General features: G+C 51.9%; 1 protein-coding gene across 4 annotated transcripts in view; it reads left to right on the forward strand.

Moving 5' to 3' along the window:
* The window catches only part of LOC310894848 (mitogen-activated protein kinase kinase kinase 3-like), a 77,188-nt gene extending 52,634 nt beyond the window's left edge, over positions 1 to 24,554 (forward strand). For 3 of the 4 annotated variants that reach the window (XM_083825448.1, XM_083825449.1, XM_083825450.1), the window contains 12 exons: positions 457 to 570; positions 2,099 to 2,210; positions 8,706 to 8,839; positions 11,552 to 11,625; positions 13,617 to 13,684; positions 15,259 to 15,351; positions 16,375 to 16,569; positions 17,435 to 17,583; positions 18,158 to 18,289; positions 20,414 to 20,543; positions 21,168 to 21,345; positions 22,187 to 24,554. In XM_083825448.1, coding sequence (XP_083681574.1) covers positions 457 to 570; positions 2,099 to 2,210; positions 8,706 to 8,839; positions 11,552 to 11,625; positions 13,617 to 13,684; positions 15,259 to 15,351; positions 16,375 to 16,569; positions 17,435 to 17,583; positions 18,158 to 18,289; positions 20,414 to 20,543; positions 21,168 to 21,345; positions 22,187 to 22,415 — 1,608 coding nt within the window. In that variant the 3' untranslated portion in view covers positions 22,416 to 24,554. The remainder of the gene's footprint in view (positions 1 to 456; positions 571 to 2,098; positions 2,211 to 8,705; positions 8,840 to 11,551; positions 11,626 to 13,616; positions 13,685 to 15,258; positions 15,352 to 16,374; positions 16,570 to 17,434; positions 17,584 to 18,157; positions 18,290 to 20,413; positions 20,544 to 21,167; positions 21,346 to 22,186) is intronic. The other variant, XM_083825451.1, reaches the window with a different exon arrangement.
* The last annotated feature ends 282 nt before the right edge of the window (positions 24,555 to 24,836 follow it).

Genomic DNA, 24,836 nt, shown 5'->3' on the forward strand with positions numbered 1-24,836 from the left:
ATGCTTGGGTGCAGCTCGCTGCTTCTCCTGGAGCACTGTTGCACGTCTCTCTTCCAGGGAGGAAACCCAGACTCTTCTCACGTGCGGGATAGCAGCAGGTCTTGTCTACAAACTCCAAGATCTGAGCAGCCCCAGAATAGCAGGCAGCAAGCCTAAGGCTTCGTCTCAGCCCTCTCCTCTGACCGCTAGCTGAATCGGTGATGTGACCTTTAAGCTCCCTCCTCGCAGATGGTTTTTGTTGCGATTTTTGTGTCTGTTCCACGGTAGATGAGAACTTGGAAGAAAACACTAGAGCTCGACAAGCTGGAGGGCATGGGGTCTCTGTTTTCCATCTGCCTCCTCGGGTTCCTCCCTTGTCCCCCGATTCCCAAGCTGCTCACTGCGAGGATCTGGCTTCCTTTGTTTACCCAACGGTGTGACACTGCCGTGCTCCGGTGTTTGTTCAATCCCTTCCAGCTCCTGATCCCCCTGAAATCCCAGGAAGACTTGGACAAAGCGCTGGAACAGTTGGAGCTGAGCCCTTCCCTGAAGAGCCTGCGGATCCTTGTGAGCGCTCCAAAGAAAGCGAATGTGAGCTCTTCACCTTCTCTGCTCTTTTGTGTCCGAAGCGAGGCGCCTTGTTATTGCGTTGGGGAGTGGAAACGAGTCTCCTGACGGAGGGCGAGCTGGTCCTCGGGGGGGTCTGCCCTGCTCTGCCTCAGCTGCTCTGAAATCTTCCTGTGGCAGCAGCCTGGAGACTGAGCTCAGCCCCCTCCCGCTCCTCCTGCAACTTCTGGAGGGTTAAATGCTGTACTGATCCTCAAACTAGGAAGCCCCCAGGGATTCCTCTTTGTTTTTTGGCCTGGGGAGGCTGTCACCGTTCCTCTGCATCCTCTCCGCATGCAGGAGGAGGTGCTGGCTGTTACCATGCTGGTTGGCAGCACAGGGACCGTTCCCTCCTTGTGGTGCTGAAATGCTAACAGCCATGGAGAACAACCCAGAGAATCCTTCAGTGTCATGCAGGACTGTCTTTTTTTTTTAAATTTATTTTTATTTATTTATTTTCCCTGAGCTCAGTGGTTTTGCAGTTAAGCCTGTTAGCTTGACCTCGCCTGCACGGAGTGTCTTGCCAAAGCACATGTCGTTCTGCCCCAAGCACAGGCTGTAAAACAAGAGATTTGCAGATGTTGCAACTCTGTTTCTTCCTTATATTTCCTAGAAGTACCGGAGAGGCTGAGAGTCTTGAAACTCATAGTGCTTGTCCCTACGCTGCTGCTGGTGCTTGCAGCACTTAGGTTTCCTCTGCTCCTTTTGAGAGCCTCCCAAAAGGTGCAGGGACCCGAGTCCCAGAGGGAAACTGAGCCATCATTGGGGTTTCTGAAGTCCACTTGTTCCTAGCAGCTGCAGGAATGTTGCAGCATTCGAAGTCAGCTACTTCAGAGCAGGGCAGCCAGATAGATTCACGTATCCCTTTGGAGTTGGTCTAGCTTTTCCTGAAGCATGTAAACATGCACTGCATGTAAGGGGATGCAGTTCTGAGGTCATGCATAAAATCATCACAAAATCACAACGCGCTGTAGCGCGTTACGTTGGTAGGACTTGTCCACCACCAAGTCTTGCCAATATAACTCAGACTACGCTTAAGTTACCGGCTGGATTTGAAATTCTTTGCAGTCCTACTTACCTGTGTTCCCTAGCAAAGCCAAATTTTTCACTGTCTGCTCCTCTGCTCTGTTAGAGAGGAACCTCTGCAGTGCTTGGTCTGCCACTGAAGTACAGGGAGCATGGAGGAGAAGCTCTCATTTTGGGATCACAAACTTGGGTTTAGGGCAAGGATCAATCTCTGTATCAATCCTGAAATAATGCAGTGCAGGAACAGTCTATTTGTCATATGTCTGTATTTATCTTTATCGACTGGGACTCAATTTTATTGTTTTACAATATTTTAATAACAGGTGTAAATTGTGAGTGATTTTTGGGTCCCTCTAGGTTACACATACATCTTTTTTTTAATGCTTCTTGGGGTAGTAAGGAGTCAAATGCAGGGTTCCACCTGGTGCATCTGCGAAGGGGTCTGACCTCTGGCGGAGTCTGATCGTTCCCTTTGTGTGATTCCCAGCTCCTCCAGCCGAACAACAGCAAACAGCACGAGATGAGGATCTCCAGATCCATGGGGGATATCATGGGATCCCTGTACAAGGACTCCGAGAGGACGCGGAAGTACTCAACAGGTCGGTGAAATGTGGTGCTCTGTGGGGTGTTGGTGCTATTACAAGTAGGGCCACCGTCCCCTTTCCCTTTCCCATCACAATCCCTGTAAGTATTATGGTCTGCTGTCTACCCTGAGGTCTTCCACCAGTATTTCAGTGCAGTTACAGGTTATCCTCAGCCTGAGGAAGAAAGGGCAAGGATGGACAAGGTTGTGGTGAGCAGCAAGTCAAGTCAGGCGTGGAAACTAAGGAAGAGCAGAGGATCTGAGGTGTAGTGTGAGGGGGAAAACGTAGTGATAAAAACTTCGAGTGAATTTGAGGTTCATCAAAGTGAAGAGTGAGGATCTGTAGCCTTATGTGGTCTTTTCTTCTGTTTTCTGTGCCTGAGTTTGTGCTTTTATTGCTTTCTGAAATACTCTGAGCGTTTTGAAATGACAAGATAGTCTGTCTGTAGGACCTTCTGTGCGAGAATCCTTGGAGGATTTTGTAGAGAGATGTCTTGTGCAGCACTGGTAAAGCAGCCTGTCTGTATGGCAGGGGTGTCAGTCTCCACATTACAACAGGCAGGCTTAGTGATTTTGTCTAGCAGTGAATGTTCTCTGCTGCACCCGTGGGTGATGGTTACACGGCAATTCCTACAGAGCCCCAGTGTGTTCATCCAATTATTTCACATCTGTAGGAACAGCAGCAGCAGAGGCCTTGAGTAAAGTGGGGCTCTCCGATACACAAAGATACCCTTCACCTCCAAAGAGCATCCGTATTAATACAGCAGTGAAAGCTTCCAAACTCTTTTCTCTGTGCAGCAAAGAGCATTGTTCTCCAAGGATTCGCCCTTTCTCATAGCCTGCGCTGCCTTGATAACATATCCTTTGGTTTGCTGCAGCTCGGACAATGATATAGAAAGAAATTTCCTTCTAGGGTAGGTCCAGTTTAGCCTCTTGTGCAGCTGTGCCCAGCTCTTAAAGAAGCCAGGTGTGGGTGCTGCATGTACCAGAGCTCTCTTGGTCCTGTTGCTGGGATGTGCCAAGGATCAATTTTTCTATAGTATTTTTTTTCTAGCTTGCATGGCTCTTGAGAGTTTGCCCAGAATCTGGCAGAGTCTGTAGATGGTTCTGAATGAAATGCAGACACGAGTACATGGCAACGCACAGAGCCTCAGCAGAAACTGCTTGAGCAAAACGTCTCTGAAGGTCTTTTTTTTTGGCAGTAGCTAAGCTGTTAACATAAACCAGTGAAGAGCTGTGGCACTGTGAGCTGTCACTGATGTGTGAACCGAGTGTAAGAGGCAGAACTGATCCTGTGCTAGTGAGAAAATTGAGCCTTGCAAAGTTAGACTTTCTCAGTAGTCTATATGCCACGCTTTGGCTTTTTCCTGCTGTTTTGGAGCAGCTGTAGTACCAAGAGAATCCCTGACCAGGTCTGCTCCACCGCCTGTGAGGGGCCCAGACCTTGAAGAGCATCCTGTAGGTAAGGCAGGCAAAGGAAGAGTTGCAGGGGTGAGAAGCCTGAGGTACAGAGAGGCTTTGAGGGGATGCCTGAGCAGCGGAGTGGAATAGTGAGTGTAACGTGCTGGTTTAATCCGGGTGACATAGCAGGAGGAGTGGGCAGCGCCAGATGTAGCCTGCAGAGCGTGCTAACATTGGCACCTTCAGGCAGTCTGCACGCTGGTTGCATGCAAACTACATCCAAAGCAGTATCTTTGGTGCTTTTGCATAGTTCAGTCGCCCTTGCCACAGCCATCCCTCTCTTTTATTTCTGTGCAAACCGTAAGTCTTGCTCTTAGTTTGAACAGAGCTTGCCACAAACCCTTATGGTAGCAGCCCACCGGGCCTCTTTGGAGCTCTTTGGGCTCCGTATGAAGCTACCACAGCCCACTTGCTGGAGGCGGTTGCAGTCCAGAGGATTCTTTTTCTTGACCTCTCGAGTCAGAACTGGGTTATGCAGTAGCTGGACAGAAACTTCAGCGAGCTGAAAGGGAGAGCAGCATGTCAGATGGAACAGAGCTGAAGATCAGGCTTTAGACAGATAATCCTGCATCGTGTTTCCCTGGACAGGTTATTCCATTCGATTTGGTGGATAATCAAAACGCATCCTAAGAGGTTGGGGTTTCTGTAGGAGAATCTGTTCTCCACTTGCAGATGCAAGATATTTCACGGTGTTTGCTTCTGCTGCCATCAAAGCAGTTGCTAGCACGTGAGGATCTCAACTCATTTCAGCTTTCCCCTTAAAACCACATTTAAAAGGAGATTCAAAGTGATGTTACAGAAAGAGGTGGCTCAGGGTCATGTTCTCAGTGCTTCTGAGATGTCTCGTGTTTTTCTGCTGACTCCGCTGTGATAGCAGCAGCAAAAACTAATAAAACTGCATGTCGTTGGCACAAGCACGTTGGAAGGGGGGCAGATGTTCTGGGGAAGATTTGGCTATTTTTGCTTCTGCTGGACAGAAAATGTCTTCACTCCATGTCCCCAAAAAACCTCATGCAAAGTCAACATTTTCTTATTTTTTCATAAACATTTTCAGTGAAAGTCCCTCCCCCCACTCCACCTTTTTTTTTTTTTTTTTTTTTTGGAAGTGGAAAATGTTCCAGTCTCTTTGTAACCAGCATCTGAAAATGTTCAGTCGACTGTCAGAAAAACTTTGGCTAAAACCTGTTGGGGTTCTAAATTTCCAGATAACCGAGGGCTGTTTTTATTTACTGAGCGAAAATCCGCGTTTCACAACATTGTCCACAAACTTTTCAAGAGCTCCATTCTGGAATCACCGTTTCAGAGGAAACATTTGCCACAAGTTTTGTTTTCTTTTTTTTCCGTGGAGGCAAACCGTGACCTGTGGGAAGAGAGGGTGCAGAGCGAGGCTTCGTTTCTCTCTTCACATCAGGGCTTTTGATTACGGGTGAGAAGCTCCGTCCACGCCCCACAGGGAACGTGGTGTCCCTAAATGCAGAAAACACCACAAGGGCACCTGGGGGGGCCACAGGCTTTGCTGGCGCACAGGCTGGCCGGATGACTCTGAGAAACGTGGGCGTGATGGCAACATCTGTGCCGTTAAATTCATGGGGCCAGGGCACGAGCACAGGCTGGCAGTTGATGAGGTTGCTTAATCATTAGCATGTTTCCTGACCAAAATCTGCCCAGGTACAGATCGGGGTAGCATGGGGACCTGTTGCAGGAGTCAGGACGGATGAAATCTGCCTGTTTTGAGAGGAGGAGGAGAATTTGGCTTTGTTCATCATGCCAGCTGCCTCAGGACTAGAAAATGGACTCTGTCCCACTGTGTTAGTGTACACATACCCTAAAGTTTGCCTTAAATTTAGATGTAGGAATCCCTCCTCAGAGGATCAGCACAGAGAGGAGGAAGACTTGCAGGGGTCCCGCTGAAAAGGAAGCCAAGGGAGATGTGGTCGATCTGTTCACACCTCCCCGTGGCAGCCGCGGCTCATCAGTAAGACACTTCTTGCAGGTTTCTCTCTGCTTATTGTGCTGCTGTGTCCTGAGCCCCGTGTTTCCACCAGGGCTCGGGGGAATGGCACATCTTGATGTCAAGTCCTTCGTTTGATTCTTGGAGTCGCTGCGGCTGGGAGCATAGGCAGCTGTCAGCCGCTGTTAAGGGGCTTGTCTCCTCCATCAGGACTCCTGCTTGACGCCAGTCTGCGATGGGTGACGTTTTGGGAAGGATCTGCCAGGGCAGGGAAAGGGTGAAGCCGGGGAACAAGGAGGCAGAGGGAAGCCAAGCCTGGCACGGGGGAGCTGGCTGTACGTGCAGCACCAAGAGCTCTGCACATACAGCATGAGAGACGCTGCTTAAATAAAAATAACAGAAGGGAACATGAAAAACCCCAGCAGATGCCAGCAGTGACTGTAAGTCTCCGTGCTGGCCTGGTTCGCCCTGCTTGGGACACGCTGTGCTCTGGTCTCGAGTATAGGACTTTACATCAGTGCGTGTAACATGGAATTCCGTCCCAAAGCACCTTGCTGCAAAGGGGAATCGAGGTCAGATGCTCATCTGGTGCCAACCTGCAGAGTTTCTCCGAGTTCAGGAAGCCTGAAAAGAACTGCTGAGATCTGGCCGGCGTTTGGCTTATAAACAAGCGCCTCAGAGCCTGCCCCTTCCCCGCTGGGGGAATGTGATCCTGTAGGCTCCACGACAGCCTCCCCGTCCCCCCCGTGGCAGATGGGCATACGCAGTGCATGTGGGGACTCAAGGCAGCAGCAACCTGGGGCGGCGGTGCTCCCGGAGGTGGGAGGCCGCACAAAGTACTTGGAGCAGCCCCTCCACCCGAGTAGCCTAGCAGAAAGGGAGCTGGGTCAGTCCAGCAGTTTCCAGGCACGCAAACGCCTGAGCGTTTTGTTTAACTTCCCTGCCAGCTGGGAAATGGCTAGCGTCTTGTCCCCTTTCACAGGTTTGGGCAGGAAATACGGTGCTGGAAGGTCAAACACAGCCGACTTGGGGGCTGGGAGGAGCTGTTACAGGCAGAGGCTTGATGTGACCTCATGCAAAGTCTTCACGCCTGTGCTAGATCTCTCTCAGCTCCCTGGGCTCGAAATCAAACAGGGCACGGTCAGCTTTTTGTAAAACGTGGCTTGAAGGCTTCCTGGGCGACGGGTGGGTTGTTGCAGTGAGGTAACATCGCTGCACGCTCAGACCAAGCCTCATAGCAGCAGAAACAGATGCTCAGCAGAGCTAAGATGCAGCAGGATGGCCACACCAAATCACCTAGCAGCTTTTTGGAGCAAGAGCCACCCTAATTTCTTCCCGCGGCCTTCTGGGTTGACATCTGCCAAGCAAACGAGGGGACGATAACCCTCAATGGTTAAACGCTTGTTTGTTTATCTTCCCAGAGAGGATGCCGTACTTCCCAACTGGTTTTGTTTTTAGGGCTGGGGGAAAGCCAGTTCATTATGTGTGCCGCAGCGCTTGAGAGATTCTCTCTCCTTGATCTTGGCCTTACTTCAGTTGGGCTTTTTTTTTTTTTTTTTCCTTGCTGTGTTCTGCAGGAAGTCTGTGAAGGAGAAAATAGGAAGAAGAACAAACAGAACTCGAAGCCATATGAGTTTTATTTTTAAAATTCGAGCGAGGAGGCTGGAGGGAGCTGAGCCATGGGACAGAGAGATCCATGTATCTGGTAGAAATCCAGCAAGCCTCATTTAGTGATCTTAAATATCGGCGTGATGCTGTTCGTGTTAGCAGCTCCTGAGGCGTATCAGCTGGAGGGAAAGGTGGGGACTCGGGTTTGTAGCGTTGATCGTGCTGATGGATTCGTGCCAGAGATCAGCCTGGCGCAATAACCGTGCTGCAGAATAGCAGCAGAAGTGTTGTGCTGATGGATCGGTGATGGCTTCTCATGATGGGTTAAGCCTGTTCCCCGTACCTTTCTCTTGCAATGTGGCAGCCTGTTGGGAGTGAGGAACTAAAAGACTTTGCAAAAACGCTGCAGAGGTGGGTAAGAAGTGCAGGGAAGGATGTGCTTTTTAAACGGCTTTTTAAAAGTCTGCCTAAAAGCCTGTTTTGTGTTGTGTGAAGGCTCGCATTGCACAATGCTGACCAGTTAAAGCTCCAGCACGGAGCAGCGCAGACCTCCGTCAGCAGTTCCTTGCTGTGAAGTGATGACAGCCCAGGGGTTGAGGGGAGGGACTACAGAAAGACAAGCGAAGCCAAGCCTGTGCATCTGGGCCAAGCGAGGACAAACGCTCCCGAAACCTAGAAAAGGCACCGGGAATTGGTTAGGGTGGGTTTGGGGGAATAAAGGGGAGGAACAGGACATCAGTGTAAGGAAGTCGTGGAGTTGTCTCCCGTTGCTCCTGTGCTGCGGCGCGCAAGGTGCACAGCAAAGCCCCGGGGATTTCCAGGTGGCTCTGCCTGGCGCGGAGGCTCTGCCCCCTGCAGCCGTGGAGCCTCCAGGCAGGGGAGATAACCCCACCTCGGCAGGAGGGTTGGTCCCATAGGTCTTTTCCCCTCCCCGTGGCTCTTGGATTTGAGGGCTGGGTTTCTTCTCTCCTCTTTCACGTGGGGAAGAGGGAGAAGAGGTGGCTATTTGGGTGGAAATCGTTTTCCATGTTAAGTGTTTAAGTGATACTGCGCGGAGCTCACCCGAAGGTGGGCGGACAGGCCGTTTCCCATACTGCAGAACAAGACAGCGACGTGATCCAGGGAGGAAATGCCTGGAGGTCAAAGCCTGGGAGGTGGGATTTTTGCTTTGAGTTCTCCTGATTGTATCGCAACAAAACTCTTGGAGCCTTTTTCTTTCTGGCATGAGCAGAGTACCCGGACGCAGTATCTTAGGATCCAGGGTAGATTGAAAGCCAAGTCCGCTGGATGTTGTGTGGTCCCGCGGAAACAAACTGTCCCGGTTGCAAAAGCTCTGTAGGATGCTTGTGATCAGTATGGCTTCTCCCGTTCCTCCAGTCTCTTCCACACAAGTTCAAACCCAGCAGCGTCTCCAGGAGGTCTGTGATCACTGGAAGGACTCGGATGTGGCAAGTCCTTCTCTCCTTGACCCGTGCTTTTCCCCTCTCCTAGGCTCTCTGCACACTGGCCGGAGCTCTCCACCCCCGGGCAGCGTTCCTGAAGAGCAGCAGCAGATCGCTCGCCAGGGATCCTACACCAGCATCAACAGCGAGGGCGAGTTCATCCCCGAGACCATGGATCAGAACGTAAGCGGGGCCACGGCGCGGGGGTTAAACCGGGACAGGGGCAGGCCTGAGGGAGGCTGCGCTGTGAGCACCGGTCTTGCCATTAAATCCCTCGTGGTCTCCTGCGCAGGAGACTCAGGACAGCTTTTTCCCCTGGGCTTGACGTACTCAGAAAACAGAGAGGGTTCCTGGAGGTCGGGCTAAAAGCCAGCTGCTGCAGGGGTCGCAGCGTGCAGTGGCACCGCAGGTAGCCCTGGAGGAGCACAGCCCTGCCACACAACGTGCAAACCAGCTGCCAGGCCCTTGTGGCCGCGGCTTTCCCAGATGCCGGGCTGACAGTGAGCGTGCCAAGCAACCGATTGCCTGCGATTGCAACAGCCTGGGGGTGTCAGCAGCTCTCGCTGCTTCCCGTGTGCCGTTTCTGCTTGAGCTCTGCTTACAGTCCTTGGCCCTGCCTGCAGACTCTGTTTGTTTTTTTTTTATTGTTGCTTTTTTTTTTCCCCCTCTCTCTCCCTCCTCCGTTTCTTTTTTCTTCCTTATTAAGCACTTTGTGTATTCCAGTCCCTCAGTAATAAAACAGCAGATAGATCTTAAGCATGGTGACGAACAGAACCTCTTTGTCCGCTCCCTTTGGCCATGGTGGGGGGAACTCCGGAGTGCCCAGGGACCGGAGGGGGGTAGCTTACACCTCCCTCTCCATTTGCGTCTCTGCTCAAGCTGTAGCTCCAAAGAGCTTGGTACAGGTGGTACCCTGCGCTTGGGTGAAGTCAGACGGGCTGTCTGGGTGCAAGACAGCTTGGCAAAGAAAGACGGGAGCATCTTGCAGGGCTGGCAGCGTGCAGGAGGGATGCGGAGGGATTTTGGGAGGGTACTAAGCAGTGCCTCGCTCCCGCGGGCTGCTGCAACAACCCCCCCCAAGGGTCTTGCCTGGAGAGACATGCGTTTCCTCCCCTCCAACAGCACCCACTCGCTAGCTCTGTTCTTGGGTGCGGGCTGTGCCAGCGTTTCCATGGCAAAGCTGTGTTTTTGATGGTTTACCGTACAGCCATTAATAAACTGAGAAATTAACTCCGGGTGAGTCTTGGCAGCGTCAGCCTGCAGATGTATCTCGTGCTGCTCGCAGCCAAAAGCTGGCTCTCTGTTGTTTCCACACGACTTCCAAACACGTTTAGCGGGATTAAGACAAAGTGCGTGTGCGTGCAGGAGGAGGGTCTGCACGGGCCCCCTCGGGGGTAAGTCAGTGGTGCTGGCCGTTAGCGGAGCTCCGCCAGCACCGCCTGAGCTCTGCTCCTGCTGGTGAAGGCTCCCAGATGCTCCTCGCTTCTCCCAGCAGCGCGCTGTGGGTGGCCTGCTGCCCCTCTCCCAGAGGTGGATGTGTGCACCGGCGGATTAAACGCAGGAAAAAAGGGGTTTTGTGTTTTTCTTTTCTTTTTTTTTTTTTTTTCCTCTTCCCATTGAGCAGCCATGCTCTTCCCCGTATGGGCTTTGCCCTCAGAATGTCCTCGGACTGCAGCTTTTGTACGTGCCTGCTGTAAAAGCACTTACGGGTTTTGCTTTAGGTGCTTGCTGCCTTTTGGGGGATGCCCCTGTGCAGGCCCGTGATGTAACCGAGGCTTTAGGGGTCTTAGCCTTGCCTCCGGCTTAGCAGAGGGACAGAGGCTGGTTCTTCACCCTGCTCCAACTTCCAGTTCTGCCCCTGTTTCCAGGCTTTGGGGAAATAAGGAGTCCTTTTCAGCATCTCAGTGGGGAGAGACCTGGCAGAGGTGGGGACGGGGACTTAGCAGGGGTCTCGCTCCTCTTTGGCAGCTGCGCTCCGAAGCACGAGGCTTTGGGGTAAAAAGTGGGAAGGAGAGGAAAAATCAGGCTTTCCCGTTGGGACCGTCCCACCAAAACAGTGTGAGCTGTTATGGCAACCGGTGAACTAGGTAGAGCACAGGCACGGCCCGTGGAAAGAGAGGTTCTGCGCAGGGGAAGGAGGAGCTAAGGGTCCAGGAGCCAGCGAAGGGGGACTCCATGTGGTGCCTAACCCCCATCGCTCAGCTTTCCCGGCCAGGGCTGGCTCGGCACATAGCCCCCAGGTCCACCATTCAACACAAACCCTCTATTGTTACTAACGGGCTATAAATAACCCCGGGCAGCACAATGGCTCATCCAGGAAGCAACACGAATGTAGCTTTTGACTCACTGAGCTAGCCAGAGCCAAGGCGGTCCCCGCAGCCAAAAGCCCTGGTGATGCTGCGCGGAGCACCGGGGACGGAGGCAGGGCTGGTGTGCCAGGGCTGCTCGGGGAAGTCAGGAGCCCACGGCCACCGGGATCCTGGCAGTGCTGCACGATATCCACTCGGCCTCGGGCACCCCATTTCTGTCCTGCTTCCTTTTTCTTACTTAATTTCCCCCCCCAAATTCTTTGAGCACGTTGAATCTCGTTGCCTCCTCAACGTGCTTCAAATGTCAGGGTGCTGATTATCTCTGCCTCAGGTTCCCCGCTAGCGAATAACAATTGAAATAACAATTGGGAAGGATCCTAATCCAGAGGGATAAAGGAACTTCCTCTAGGAGGAAAACTTTGCTTAGACTGGATATCGTCTCTACTGGGGCCGGTATCAGCTGGGGTAAATCAGCCGGTTTCAGTGGAGTCAGGTAAATCTGTATCCTACAGATTTCTGTTACTAACGGGACTTAGGGACTTGTAATCTGTTGTTTGATTGTTTTTCCCTTTTCCTTCGTTGTCAGATGCTTGAAGCTTTCATCAGCCCCGACGGGTCGCTGTCTGGGAGCTGCCAGTCTCTGGACAGGTCTGTGGACAGGTGAGTTACACATGTCATTGCTGTCACGAGCAGAAACGCAGCCTGCCCTCCACAGCAGGAGGGGAGTGAGGACACTGGTATCCCCTGCAGTTCCTGGTGGGATGAGGATGCACCCGAGCAAAACAAATTCATCCGGAGTGCTAAAAACCAGATCCTAACCGGATCCTGGGCTCTTGATCCAGCTACGGATCCCTCTCTTACCCCTCTGCCTTTCTGCACTCACGGGGTCGACACGCTGTTAGCCTCTCCGTGCCTCCTCTCCGGGCGTGCTGTCTGCTCTCCGCTGACTCCCTGTAAATTCGGCAGCCCCCGGGGGCTGCCAGCAGCCGCAGATGTGTCAGTCAAGGTGCTGAGGACACCAGACGAGCAACAACTAAGTTTAGCTTCTCGGCAGGAAGCAACTGGGACACGTTGTACTACCGCGGGCGGCAGTTCAATAGTCGGTGCTGCTCCAAGCTCCCACGTGCAAAGCGACTGTACGTTTGCTGCTCCGCATGGCAGGCTGTGTGTAAGACACGGTGTCCTTTTGGGAAGCAATGTATGCATTTTTTTTTCATCCTCATCAAAGGGATTTTTTTTTTCCACTGCTGCTTTCGCCATCCGGCCCCGAGGCTGCGTTGCAGCAGGTCTGTGCTGCGCTGAGTTGATCGCGTAGCTTTGGGTTTGCGACTCTGTGCGCTGTATCAGCGGCAGGGTCCGTTTCCTTTTTGTGGCTTTTAGTGTTTTCCTGTGATGTGTTTGCTCATTGTTGCGGGTGCATCGAAACTGGGTTCTTTTGCTCCCAGCCTCTGTGCCCCAGCTTTGCTTTTGTGGAGATTTTGCTGGGGATAACAGCAGAAGGAGCACGGCCGAGCTGTAACGCTTGATTGTGAACTGAGAAGAGCATCAGGCATGTGATGTATAAAGTAATTCATAACAAGGCACGTCTGCAGGAGAGCGGCATGGCTTCGTTTCACGACTGCCTACAGTCATTGGGTCTAGAGAGCTGGAAAAGGCACGAGGAGGGCTCTGTTCCTGAAGGCAGAAAAAGGAATAAGCGTGACCGTTTCACACAGGTTGCTCTGTTTGGAGTCAGGATTTGGACCTGATGATCCTCACGGGTCCCTTCCAACGCAGGAAGCGCTGCGATTCTGTGATCCTGCACAAGACACAGCTGAGTCCTTGCTGCCAGTTGCCTGAGGTGGCGTTAGCCTCAAGAGGGCAGAGCACAGTGACCAGTCTGATGCGACAAAGTAACATAATTAATTCCTCTTCCCCCTAGCGAACCTGCTGCGATTGGTTTTGACACAAATAGACTTCGGAGCACTTTGCAATGCAGGTTTTTACTACCATGTCCGTTTTATTAAGAGGAGAGCAGGCAGAGTAGAAAAACATCCTGTCCAGATCAGCTCACTGGCCCTGACAGAGGCTGGGATGAAGTTAAGATCTCTGAGATCCCCACCCAATGCTTTACCATCCTCTCAATGCGAGTTTAAGACCTTGAGCCTGCTCTCTCCCTCCTGGTGCACATGCACAGTGGTGGTGCGGCTTTTCTTGCGCAAAGAAGGTGGGGGGTGATGCTCCAGAAAAGAGGAGACCTTCAGGAATCGAGCGTGACGGAATGACTCCAGTGTGTACATCCCCACACCTGAGCAGTGTTCACAGAAAGCAGAGTTGCACAAGCGAGCGCTTGGCATTGAGGGAAGAGAAATCTCCAGCCCTCCCGTGCCATTCTGTGCGTAGGTGTTACGGTGCAGACTTGGCTGCTTTCTGTCAGCCTGGTGACCCTGGTTGCTACAGGATCCCTTCTGTTTGTCCCAGGAAAAACCGTGGACCACCAAAAAAAAAAGTCTTTGGTCTTGTGCAGGTTGAGGATGAGAGCTCAGTTTGGTAGACTGGGGTGACCAGTGCGTCTTGCTGATTAGCCTGTGCTTTCTGCATGTCATCCCTTCCTAACTCATTCCCCAGCCTTTCCAATATAATAAAGTATATCTTGTTTTTCCCCTTTGCAGCCCTCCCTTTACCCAAACCCCTGTTCCTGGAAGGAAGAGCCATCCCAAAGACGGCCTTGACTGCATGGGTAAGCATCGCTGGAGGTTCGTGCTTGCTTAAAGGCACAGGGAGCATGTAGCGGAGACAGTGGATAGAGGAGAGTAGGTACTAGAGAGATGTTACTGCATGGAAAGGTACTAGAAGCAATCAAGCAAACCATCTCCGTTGCTTATGCTACACTTCAAAAAAGACCCTGCAATGATTAAACATGAAAGTTCTCTAAAAACAAACCGAGTCCCAGGCTCTCTAGGGAGTTACACCTCTTCCACCTGGAGTAATAAGAGGCAGAGTCTGCAACGCTGCAAATAGTGTTAGAGAAAGCGTGTTGGTAACTCGCAGGGATCAGAGGTGACTGCTTAATCACTTACAAACAGCTGGTTAAGTCATGGAAACTCTGTAACGTTGTAATGACTTTCACTATTAAAAATGAATAAATGGCAGTCAGCCTTAGCATGATAACACATTTCTGGCCAGAGGCAGCATTGCCAGACCGAACTGCAGAGGTGAAGCTGCAGTCAGCCCGTGTCACTGACGTTTTAATACCTCCCTGGTGGTGCAGGAGGTGTTTTGCCTCGCCATGCCACTCGGCGTTGTTGCCCACACGTGGTTTGCCGAGAACCTGTTGACCTGTCCTTGCTGCTTTTCTTGCTGACCATATTTCAGCCGTTACGGGCTCCTCTCGCGCCTCGCTGTCACGGGGAAATAATGCTGCAGCGAGGCTTCGGCCAGGATCGGTCTCCGAGGAGCGGCTGCTGGCCCCAGGCTAAGACAAACAAACAATCAGAACGGGCTGTGTCATTGGGGCTGGATGGAGGAAAAACAGGAGGTGAAAGATGGAGGGGGGGGGAAATGACAGATATTGTAATCTCACGTTATGCAGTGCTACCAGCCGTGGCTTCCTGCGCTCCTTTTTTAAATTAAAATATACATCCTTATCTCTCATGACCATCCATAATCTCATGTCTAATCAAAGCTCTGGTGCTGTTTAATGCCTTCTATATATTCTAAATTGATCTTTCTAGCGTTTAATCGAAGTAAGTATAAGAGTTTGGAGGGTATAAGCTGTTCTCCAGCTTTCATAGGCCAGGAGTCGCATCTGAGAAGTGGGGCGGGGTTGTCCCCTGTCAGCCACGTGCTGGGTACCTGCAGTTCCCTGCAAATAGCCGAGAGCACAGTGGAGATTTTGCACTAGGTAGATCCGGGCCTGTCCCTGCCCAACAGTTCTGTTTCCACTCTAATTTTTGTGTTTTTCACGTGTAAATAAGACGTGTAGTAGTCTGTCTTGGAAACCAGACACGTTCTGTGTTAATCCCTTGCCTCGTTTTGAACAGCGTGGGCCAGAGTCCGCAGTCAGTGGTTAACCTCTGTTTGCCTTAGGGAAACCAAGAGCAGGGTGTCTAGCCCTTATTTTCCCTTTAGTATGTGACTGCGGGCAGATTTCAGCGAGCCTTGGGGAATGTCTGGCTGAGCAAATGAACAATTTGTTACCTTGTTCATCCCCGTAACTCGGCACGACGGCCTGAATGCTTTCCTGTAAGAAATGCTCTGGGCGTTTGGTACTGAGCTGATGCAAGAAACGTGTCTGTTCTTTCCTCCTGTCAGAATTTGACATCCCGTTCTGCGAAAGGTTTGGGAAAGGGGGCACCTTCCCCAGGCAGTACCACCTCTCCCAGAGTCGCAAGGACTACAGCGACGGTAAGAAGATCACGGAGGGCTGGGGAGGGAAGAGCTCGGTCCAGGATCTCAGTAGGGATGGGAAGCGCAGGAGGCTTGTAACAGTGCCCAGGACTGCAGAGACTTAGGACGGAGAGGTTTCTAATAAAAGGAGGAGAAATGAGTGAGTAATTTGGGATTTGCTCGTGTACTCTGAACGATACCCTCTGAGAGCTTGCAGGTCTGCTCTTGGGATGTGCTGCGTGTCTGCGGCAAGCATTAAAGTCAGTGCTCAGCATCTCCTGTGCTCATGCCTGGTGTTTTATTAGCCACACGGATGGATAGCTTTTCTCATCCCTAGCAATACCAACCTTTCTCTTCCCCTAAATTGCTTTTGAGGATGCAGGCTTGTGACCTTTACAGCAGGTTTCTCACGGAGCTGGAGGGAATCACCTACCAAATGCAGGGTAGCAGTGTCTCTTCACGGCTGTTTTAAGCTAACGAGCTCTGAGCTTTGGGGACCACTCTGTCACCTCATTGCTGCTCCTCCTTTCACTGTGTGAAGCTGCAAGTGGTAGGAGGCAAAACTGAATAAAGATCAAATTCCTTTGGAAAAAAACAAAACAAAACAAAACCAAAAACCATTAAGGACACGCAAACAGCATATTGAGCCTTCCAGAATGATCTTCATCTCTCACTGACACCATGGCACTGCTGGTGTGGTCATTTGTGATGGGGTCTTAGGGGATGCCAGGGATAATTTGAAGTGTAAATCTCCACCTGTTCAGAGTTTATTTGTGATAAAAACCCCCCAAAAAACTAATGTAATTAAACTGTTGCAAACCTCTCTGGGAACATTATACGTTCGATGTAATCCTACATGCTGTTAACGGCTCTTAAATTGAATTAAAAACATTCACAGGGCTTTGCTTCAGTTTCATTAAACTCGTTTTTAGTTTGAGGAAGTACATCGCTGAATCTGAGCAGTGATGTGAGAAGGTGGTGATAGGCAGATCCGAGCAGGCGTGTGTGTTCTTGCCATAACTCTCCCCTTTTCTCCTGCAGGCCGGAGGACTTTCCCCCGGAGTTACTTCCCACAGGAAAACCTGTTCCAGCTGGTCCCTTCCAGCCGAACCAAGAGCTTTAATGGGGACAGCAAGCTCAGCACCCTGCAGTATGACGAGTACAGGCCCAAATGGTGGAACAATTGTGAAAAAGGTCTGCAGGTCTTCAGCACCTCCCCTACAAAAGCTAGGAACTGTAAGTGAACCAAAGCTTCAAGGTCTCAGTACATTTGGGTTTCAACACGAAATCAAGTTACTGTGACCTACTGAGTTTTGGGCATCAACTTAGCTAACCCTCTGTGAATGCACTCTGCTTCCAGCCCCAACAAGAGGCACACTGCACTCACATTTCAGTGAGAAATATTAAATATAACTCATTGTACCTTACATTGGCCTTGACTAAAGAGTTCTTACAGAGTCAGCTGGTGCTCATAGCTTGCTGAGTTGCAGAAAATTGCTTGTGTGTTGGACTCTTAATGTGCTCGCACAGCGGAAGCTTCCAGGAGACTTGGGATGTGGGAGCAAATGGGTCTGGAGGTCCCCTTCCTCCTCTTAGGTTGCTGTCACGCCAGCAGCCAAAGACGGTTCTGCAGGTTGCTCTGGCATTGCAGGACTGTGCGTGCTGTAGAAATGGGTGCATTCTGGGGCCGTTCAGTGATGGATCTCAACGTAGGAACAACTAGCGAGATAAAACTCCTTGCTGTTCCCTGACTGGGTGGCTGCTCAGCCATCCTGTGTTCTGCTAAGCGTCCCATAGCAGAGGAGAGAAAGTTCAACATTACCCAAGAAAGCAGTTTCTGTAGGAAGGACTCTAAAGAAAAGTGACTTTGCTGTGACTTGTTTCTGCTTTATACTAAAGTAGAGCATAAAGGACATGCACACACCAGTAGCTCTCATACAAATGAAACAGTTTTGTCGTGGTGCCCCTGGGAGAGGGCAGCTCACTGCCCTCCCTGGTGAGATCACTGCAGGCCCGATGTGCATTTTGTAGGGTCAGACGGACCCTGATGCTGAAATCTCCCTGCTGTGCTCTTCTCTCAACCCTCTCCTCTTTTCTGCAGCCCTGCAGGCACCAGTGAACTGGAGGCTGGGGAAGCTGCTTGGAAGAGGAGCTTTTGGGGAAGTTTACCTCTGCTATGATGCTGACACTGGCCGAGAGCTGTCGGTGAAGCAGGTGCCATTTGACCCTGACAGTCAAGAGACAAGTAAAGTGAGTGTGAGGGCAGCACTGCGCCCTGCAGCACGTTGTGGGGCTGTGGGCTGGAGGCTGAGGGTGGAGGTGGCGGAGGAGTCCGTGTCCGTGATGGGAGGCAGCGCATGCGGACTGTTGGGTTCGCCCTCTTTGGAGTGGTCCCTGATGGCTTTTGTGGCACCAGTCAGCGTGCCCTGGTGATTTCTCTGCCTCGGTCACTTTGGCTTATTGTCTCTGGTACCATCTCCTGCAGGTCTGTCTGCTCTTCCTTAGTTTTAGCCTTCTTGCTCCACTCACCTTCCCACTCTGGGTGCTGCGTTAGCTTTGTTGGTGTCTTCGTTCACATCTTTCCAGAAAAAAACTCCTTGAGCACACCTGTCTGAAAGCCAAGTCCTTGCATATCCCACCTGCCTGCCAGTTCCTCGGGACAGCACTCCTCATTTCCGAGCCTTACATGGCTGATGCCTGAGTAGGCAGCTTCCCAGGTGCTATGAAGTGTTCAGTGTGGAGCAATATTTGGGTAATACTCGTGTTTCGGAGAGGCACGTGTAACCATTCTCTTTTCTCACACAGTATGTCTGTTTCATGGCAGGAGGTGAATGCTTTGGAGTGTGAGATTCAGCTGCTGAAGACTCTCCGCCACGACAGGATAGTGCAGTACTATGGGTGTTTGCGGGATCCCGAGGAGAGGAAGCTGTCTATCTTTGTTGAATACATGCCAGGGGTAAGTGCAGTTCCTGCTAAAGATTGTCATGAGCTAGAGAGAGCAGATCTACACTGCCCTGGAGTTTGCAGAAATTTGGATCTGGAGTTATAGTGAAGCTTAGCTGTCAAGTTTGTCTGCTGAGCCAAACCAAACCGCTGCATCTCAGCATCCCTAGGACTTGGGGAAGCTCAGATCGAGTCAGGTGTCGTGGTCAGGCCCCTCAACTTGCAGTGGGTCAAAATCAGAAGCCTGGAAGGCAGGTCTCAGGTTTGGATCCTGGGGAAGGGTGTGTTCACAGTCTGGAATCTGAACGTGGTGAATGTGGGACGTGGTCCAGATCTGGCTCCAAACACTGTGGCCTGAGCCCATCCTTAAGTATTTATTACAAATCCCTCCAGGACAAGTTAATAGTACAACTGTCCACCCACAGCTGTCACCAATTATTTCTGGCTTTCAGCACGTGTGCATTAAAACCAGCGTTACTCACTGGTCAGCCTTCTCCTGCTCAGGACTGAACCTTTTGTTGGTAGCACGATCCAATCTAACAGGATTGGATTAAGTTTGTGGTTTTGCTGACATGGGGCGAAATAGCTCCGGGGAAAAGGAAGCTCTGGGGGAGCCTAGGCAGGGGTTGGAGAACACACACAGATTAGTTGAACATCTCCCCCGTTTGCAAGGACGCAGGTTACATCGGAGTCAGCGAGACGAAGTCACTGCTTGGTATAAACCAGCACAACCGCTCGCATTGCTGGGTGAGCTGCTCTCCTATGTCCTGCCTGCCCAGCTGGATTCAGTCCCTAGTCTGTGGAAGAATAAATCCTTGTTTGTTCAGGCCGTGTTTGTAAGGTCAGGAGGGGCTGGGAAGTCATCTGGTCACAAATTATTTTGGTCATTAGTAAATGTGCTGCAAGTTCTCCTGACATGTCTTGAATCAGGTGGGCTTCGTGCGTTTGAGCCCCTTCCAAGCACCGTCCTGCCTCCGTCCCCAGGGGCAGGCATATCACTTTCAGGCCTTATGACAAAGGAAAGACCCTGAAGAGTAAAACCCAGAAGCTTCAGCAGTACCCTTGCTGCTCGTTCCGCAACGTGCCGGTGTTTGTTAGCAGCCAGGAAACCGATGTTTGATGCTGGGGCAGCGTCCAGCAAGGCTGGAAGTTGAGTGTTTGTTTTCTTTGTGATAAACCAGAGCTCTGACCAAATACAGATTGACTTTAGTGCCACGGGGATGGCTTATTTCACAAAAGCAGCTCAGGGCTTTGGTTTCCAATGGCAGTGGATGTGATTGAGCTCCCAAACCTTGCAGAAGAGCAGCTCCAAACTGCTGGACGTGGCCAGGTTTCTGACGATACACAGCTAGCTTGGTAAAATCTTCCGGGGGCAAAGCTTGGGCGCACCATCAGCCTGGCATTCTGATGATCACCCCTGTTAAAAAGCTGTGTATTTCCTGCTGTACCCTGCACCATTCACCTCATTTTATGGTTATGCTTGGAAAACAGAACGGTCCGCTTGACCACAGGTCTTGAAGACCCTGTTTTCCCTTCTTTGGCTTCACGTTTGATGTCCCCCAGTCAGGGTGAGAGAGGCCAGGATAAGGAAGCTTGAAGAGTTGTGAGGGAGGGAGGACACCTTGCATACAAGGCGCAGGAGGAGGTAATTTCAGAGCATCCCAGGTTACTTGAGCAACACCGCGAAATGGAAGGGAGATCCCCAAACACAGGATTGCCACCAGCCCCAAAAGAAACTGGGGGAAAGGCTTCACAGAAGACTAACAACCATGAAGAACTAGTTGAGAGTATCCTCTCGCTTGATTGGAAGCTCCTCATCAATGTGGTCCTTGTCCGTGAGCTATTGGTGAAGTCTAGCCACTAGAGGGAGAACAAGATCCGTGCTGCTGGCAGAGGGTAGCACTGACAGCTGTCAGAGGCCGTACCTCTTTTTCCACTGGACTCTGAGGCACTGGGGTCAAATCCTTGCTCCGTTCAGCTCTTAGTAGATGTTTATCTTGCCATTTCTACAACAGATTGGGTTGGGGTTTTTTTTTGAGCTGAGAAATATGGTGGTAAAGTTTAAAAGGCCACTGTGACGTGATGCACCTGGTTCTGCTGGTCCTTACGGTTGCTGCACGCTGTTTCCTCTCACCAGGGTTCAATAAAGGACCAGCTAAAAGCGTACGGTGCTCTGACGGAGAACGTCACTCGGAAGTACACCAGGCAGATCTTGCAGGGAGTCTTCTACTTGCACAGCAATATGATTGTCCACAGGGACATTAAAGGTGAGTAGGTAACGCAGGGAAGCTTCTTGCTTGCTTAGGTTTCTTCAGCCTAGCCTCACCCCGCCCCAATATAATTCTTGTGCAAAACATAGAGCAGGTATCTGGTGTTTAAGTCATTTTTGCCCCAGCTTTGCCTCTTGGACCTTGAAAATCTTGAACAAGCAGCTGGAACCAAACTCTTGTTCTGTCTTCCTGCCTGGGATGCCCAGGCTAGATACTCTTAAGAGAAACCAGCTGCCTTTACAGCTGTCAGATCTCCACATTTCTAAAAATCTGGGGCAACACACGCAAGAATTGAGAGGCCCTGGTGATGGGAGGGATCTGAAGCTCTCTTCTGCTGTCAGTGGAAGCAGAACTCATCATCTCCCGTTCACTGCTCACTCTTTGGAAACCTGCTGAGTGAGACTGTCCAGGAGAGCCGGAGGGAATCCGCTCTCCTAGAGAGCAGCTGCCTAGGAGAGAGGGATGTAAAATCCTGGTGCTGAGTCCAGCCCCAGCAAGACCCTTTGCGTTCCCTCACGCCCAACTCTTTACCTCTGCCCTTCCTGCTCTCCCTGCTGTGGCTGCTCAATTCGGCTTGCTGCTTCATCGCCTGGGGTTTTTGTTGTTGCTTTTCGTCACCAGGTGCCAATATTTTGCGAGATTCTGCTGGAAATGTGAAACTTGGAGATTTTGGGGCCAGCAAACGTATCCAGACCATCTGCATGTCTGGGACCGGGATTAAATCTGTCACGGGAACGCCGTACTGGATGAGCCCAGAGGTTATCAGCGGAGAAGGCTACGGAAGGAAAGCTGACGTGTGGTAAGGAATAGAGTAAAAACCTCGCCACTGCCACGTAAATCTGACGATCCCTTTGGGAAGCTGTAGTGGGAGCAACAACTATAGCTAGTGTTTAGAAGATGGAAAGGATGCAGAGGATGGAAATGGGAAGTGAATGTCAGGATCAAATATGCAGACACCCAGAGGGAGCAAATCATAGCTGAAAGCCGCCAGAGAGGAGCACACAAAACCACAGCTTGCTTTCGGAAGGCCCCGTGTGTGAGGACCACATGTGGCTCAGCTGCGTAGCTGCTGTCTAATTCTGGAAAGCAAGCTGATGACAGAGTTTGCCAGAAGAGCTGCTGAGTTCTGGTCACCCCGTTTTTGGGTTAACTAAGCCCAGCTTGGAGTCTCCGTGTGATCTTTTGGCAACCTCTGAAAGTCTGCTGCTGGATGTTTGCATGCGGCTCGGACACGAAGACGACCGAAATCATTGGGTGCTTCTGAGTGTTTTGAGAGGCCTCTCTGGAGGATGTCAGCTGGAGCCTGAAAGAGCGGGGATAACTCGACTTGTCCTCCCAATAAACGGGGATAGAGTCAGACGTAAATCTGTAGGCAAGCATGATTCGTTCTGGCTCTACTGTTTGGGGAACTACATCCTAGTATTGAAACTGGGGTGTCTAAACTCGTCTGGGTTTTCCTTCGGGGGGTGCTCCCATAAGGTCCTTTGCGTTCTCAGCCACGTACTTTATAAAGCTTAATCTCTGGCAGCTAAAGCAGGCAGAAAAGCCACCAGTTTTAGGACAAATCTCACCAGCGGGAGCGGAAGGCCACCCCAGCCCCGTACGTGCTGTCTCACCCCGCCTGCTTGCCCTCGTTGCAGGAGCGTGGCCTGCACCGTGGTGGAGATGCTAACGGAGAAGCCGCCGTGGGCGGAGTTCGAAGCCATGGCGGCGATTTTTAAGATCGCCACGCAGCCCACCAACCCCCAGCTCCCCGACGGCGTCTCCAACTCCTGCCGCAACTTCCTCAAGCAGATCTTCGTGGAGGAGAAGCGGAGGCCGACGGCCGAGGACCTGCTGAGGCACCCCTTCGTCAACTGCGGGCTCTGAGCCCCAGGCGGCGGCTTGGGGAAACGCCGGTGGGACGGGGGGGAGGCCGCCAGACCCGCGGCCCTTTTTGCACCCTGCGGTTCACACCTCAGCCCTGGGCTCGTCCTGCTTGGTGGCCCCCCCGGGTCCCTTCTCGCTCGTCACCAGCTCGGTGGCTGCCGCCTTGTGGGATTTTTGAAGGCACGCTCGGGACCATTGGAGGCTGGAGACACAGGCCACCGCCGGGATTTGGGGACGAGGGCTTCCCCGGAAGCGCTGGCCTCGGGGCGAGCACCCTCCTCGTCCCCGGGACCAGCGGAGGAATAAGATGCTGGGTGCCCGTCACCGCTCCCTGCAGAGGAACAGGCGCCAGGCTTCGGCCCAGCTGGAGATGATCCTCAGACCGCGGAGTCGGGGGGGACCCGGTGTCCCCGTTCACGAGGGGAAGGGAACCCTTTGGAGGTGGCAGCGCCAGGCAGCCCCGCCAGAGGGGCAGCGTTCGCTCCTGTCCTGTGCCTTAAGCGGTTACAATCGCGGAGTGACGCCCGACTCGGCGCCTGGCAGGGAGTCGGGCGCATTTATGCAGACGTCTTGCCTTTGTGTGCGTGCGTGCGTGTGCGTGTGGAGCGGGAGGAGCGCGGCTGGGCCTCCGCACGACCCGGCCCGGTTCCTACAATCAGGCAGAGAGGACCTGCGGGACTGCACGAGCATGAAGCCGCAGCCTGGGGCCGCAGGGCTGCGTAGATCGCGTGCAGCTGGGCTTCCTTCTGCAATGTTTCGGAAGTCGTAGGAGAAATTGGGAAAGCTTAAAGCGTTGCTGGGCCACGGCCTCTGACCGACACTACTACCCTGTGGGGAGCAAGCAGAGAGGCCCCGGGAATGAATTTATCAGATCTTGGTGATTTTGGACAAATTAATTGCATCGCCCCATCTCCTGCTTCCTTGCTGCATTAGCTGTTTCCCCCCGGCTCAGCGAAGGTTAAACAAGCAGTTCCCAGGGTGGTGCCAGCTTCAGGCCACCGTGTCAAACACAGGTTTATTTTATTTTATTTTTTTTTCATTGAAAATGAAAAGGGTTGCCTGGAGCGAAGGGGAAATGGAGAACGGGGCTGGTTGTGTGACTTTGCACATCCTTGAATTCTGCCGGGCGGAAGAGATCGAGTCGTGCTGTGGCTGCAGCTCCAGAGAGAGAGGCAAAAACCAGAATTATTTCAGTTAAAAAAAGACTGGGGCTGTTTGGGCAAATTAAATAGCTAGAAGGGTTCCCTGTCAGTGTGTCCATGGAGCTGCCGAGGCCGGCACCTACCCGAGCTTTGTGCCTGGCCACCAGGGTGGTGGATGCCGGCTCTCCGGGCCGTCCCCTCCGCAGGGGGGGAATAGTCGCCTCCTTCCTCTAGGGGAAAGCAAGGATTTTATTCTGTGAATAGGACCAAATCACTCTGGTTAGTTCTAGAGGATGGATTAAAAAAAAAAAAAAAAACACAAGAAAAAACGTGTTGGCAAATAAGGTGTTGTCAGAAGAGACGAACAAAAAGGGAGTTTTAGTAAAGCTGGAAATGTTTTTATGCTGTTTTCTCCCCTTTCACCGAACCTGTTCAGCTTTGATTTTTCACCCCTTAGGGGTGGATGTGAGCTGTTATTTTCTCCAAAGACTCGAGAACAAAAGTGGGGCCCAGCCGCGCTGCCCGAGCGCTGGGGGGAGGCTACAGGGGACCCTCCAAAACGCTCCCTGGGGCCTCGTCAGCCCCACAAAGCACCCCAAAAAGCCTCCCTGGGACAGCCTGGTCCCCTGGCTCATGGGTGAGTGTGTTTGTATGTGTGTGTGTACATGGGGGTGTACATGGGGGGGGGTGTACAGGGGTGTGCGTGCAAGGCTGCGTGTGAGTGCGCGCGTGTGAGTGCGACTCGCTCCTCAGGTGCCTTTGCCTTTGTGTTTTTTTAAAAACCCTCGCAGTGTTCTGATGTACAAAATGAAAACTAGAAGAGAATGTAATATTATGCCATGTAAATTTCCTTTTTTTTTTTTTTTTTTTATATGTATATTTTATTTTGCCCAGCGCACCCGGGGGAGCGGGGCGGCCCTGCTGGGGCCGTGTCCCCGCTCCGCGTGCGGTGTCGCCGTGTGTATCCCAGAGAAACGTTTTCCTTCCGTTGGAAAAAGGCTCCGGTGTGATGTTGTGCGTCTGCCGAGCGTGTGGCCGTCCCCCTGTGTCGTTCCCTCCTCGGGGGCTGCTGAGCAGCGGGGCGGGGGGCTTGGGCCTGAAATAGGGACCACCACCACGCGTGCACTCCGCGGTCACATTGGCCTGGTGTTACACCATGGCAGAAGGCTGGGGGCGGGCTCTTTTATTTCTGCCTTCTTGCGTTTCATTCATTTATTCTTATTTTTATTTATTTGCATTTTATCTTTTCAGACACTCATAGAATTTGCTATTATTTTTA

The sequence above is a fragment of the Anser anser genome, assembly GCF_964211835.1.
Source record: "Anser anser genome assembly, chromosome: 2".
Lineage (NCBI taxonomy): Eukaryota > Metazoa > Chordata > Aves > Anseriformes > Anatidae > Anser > Anser anser.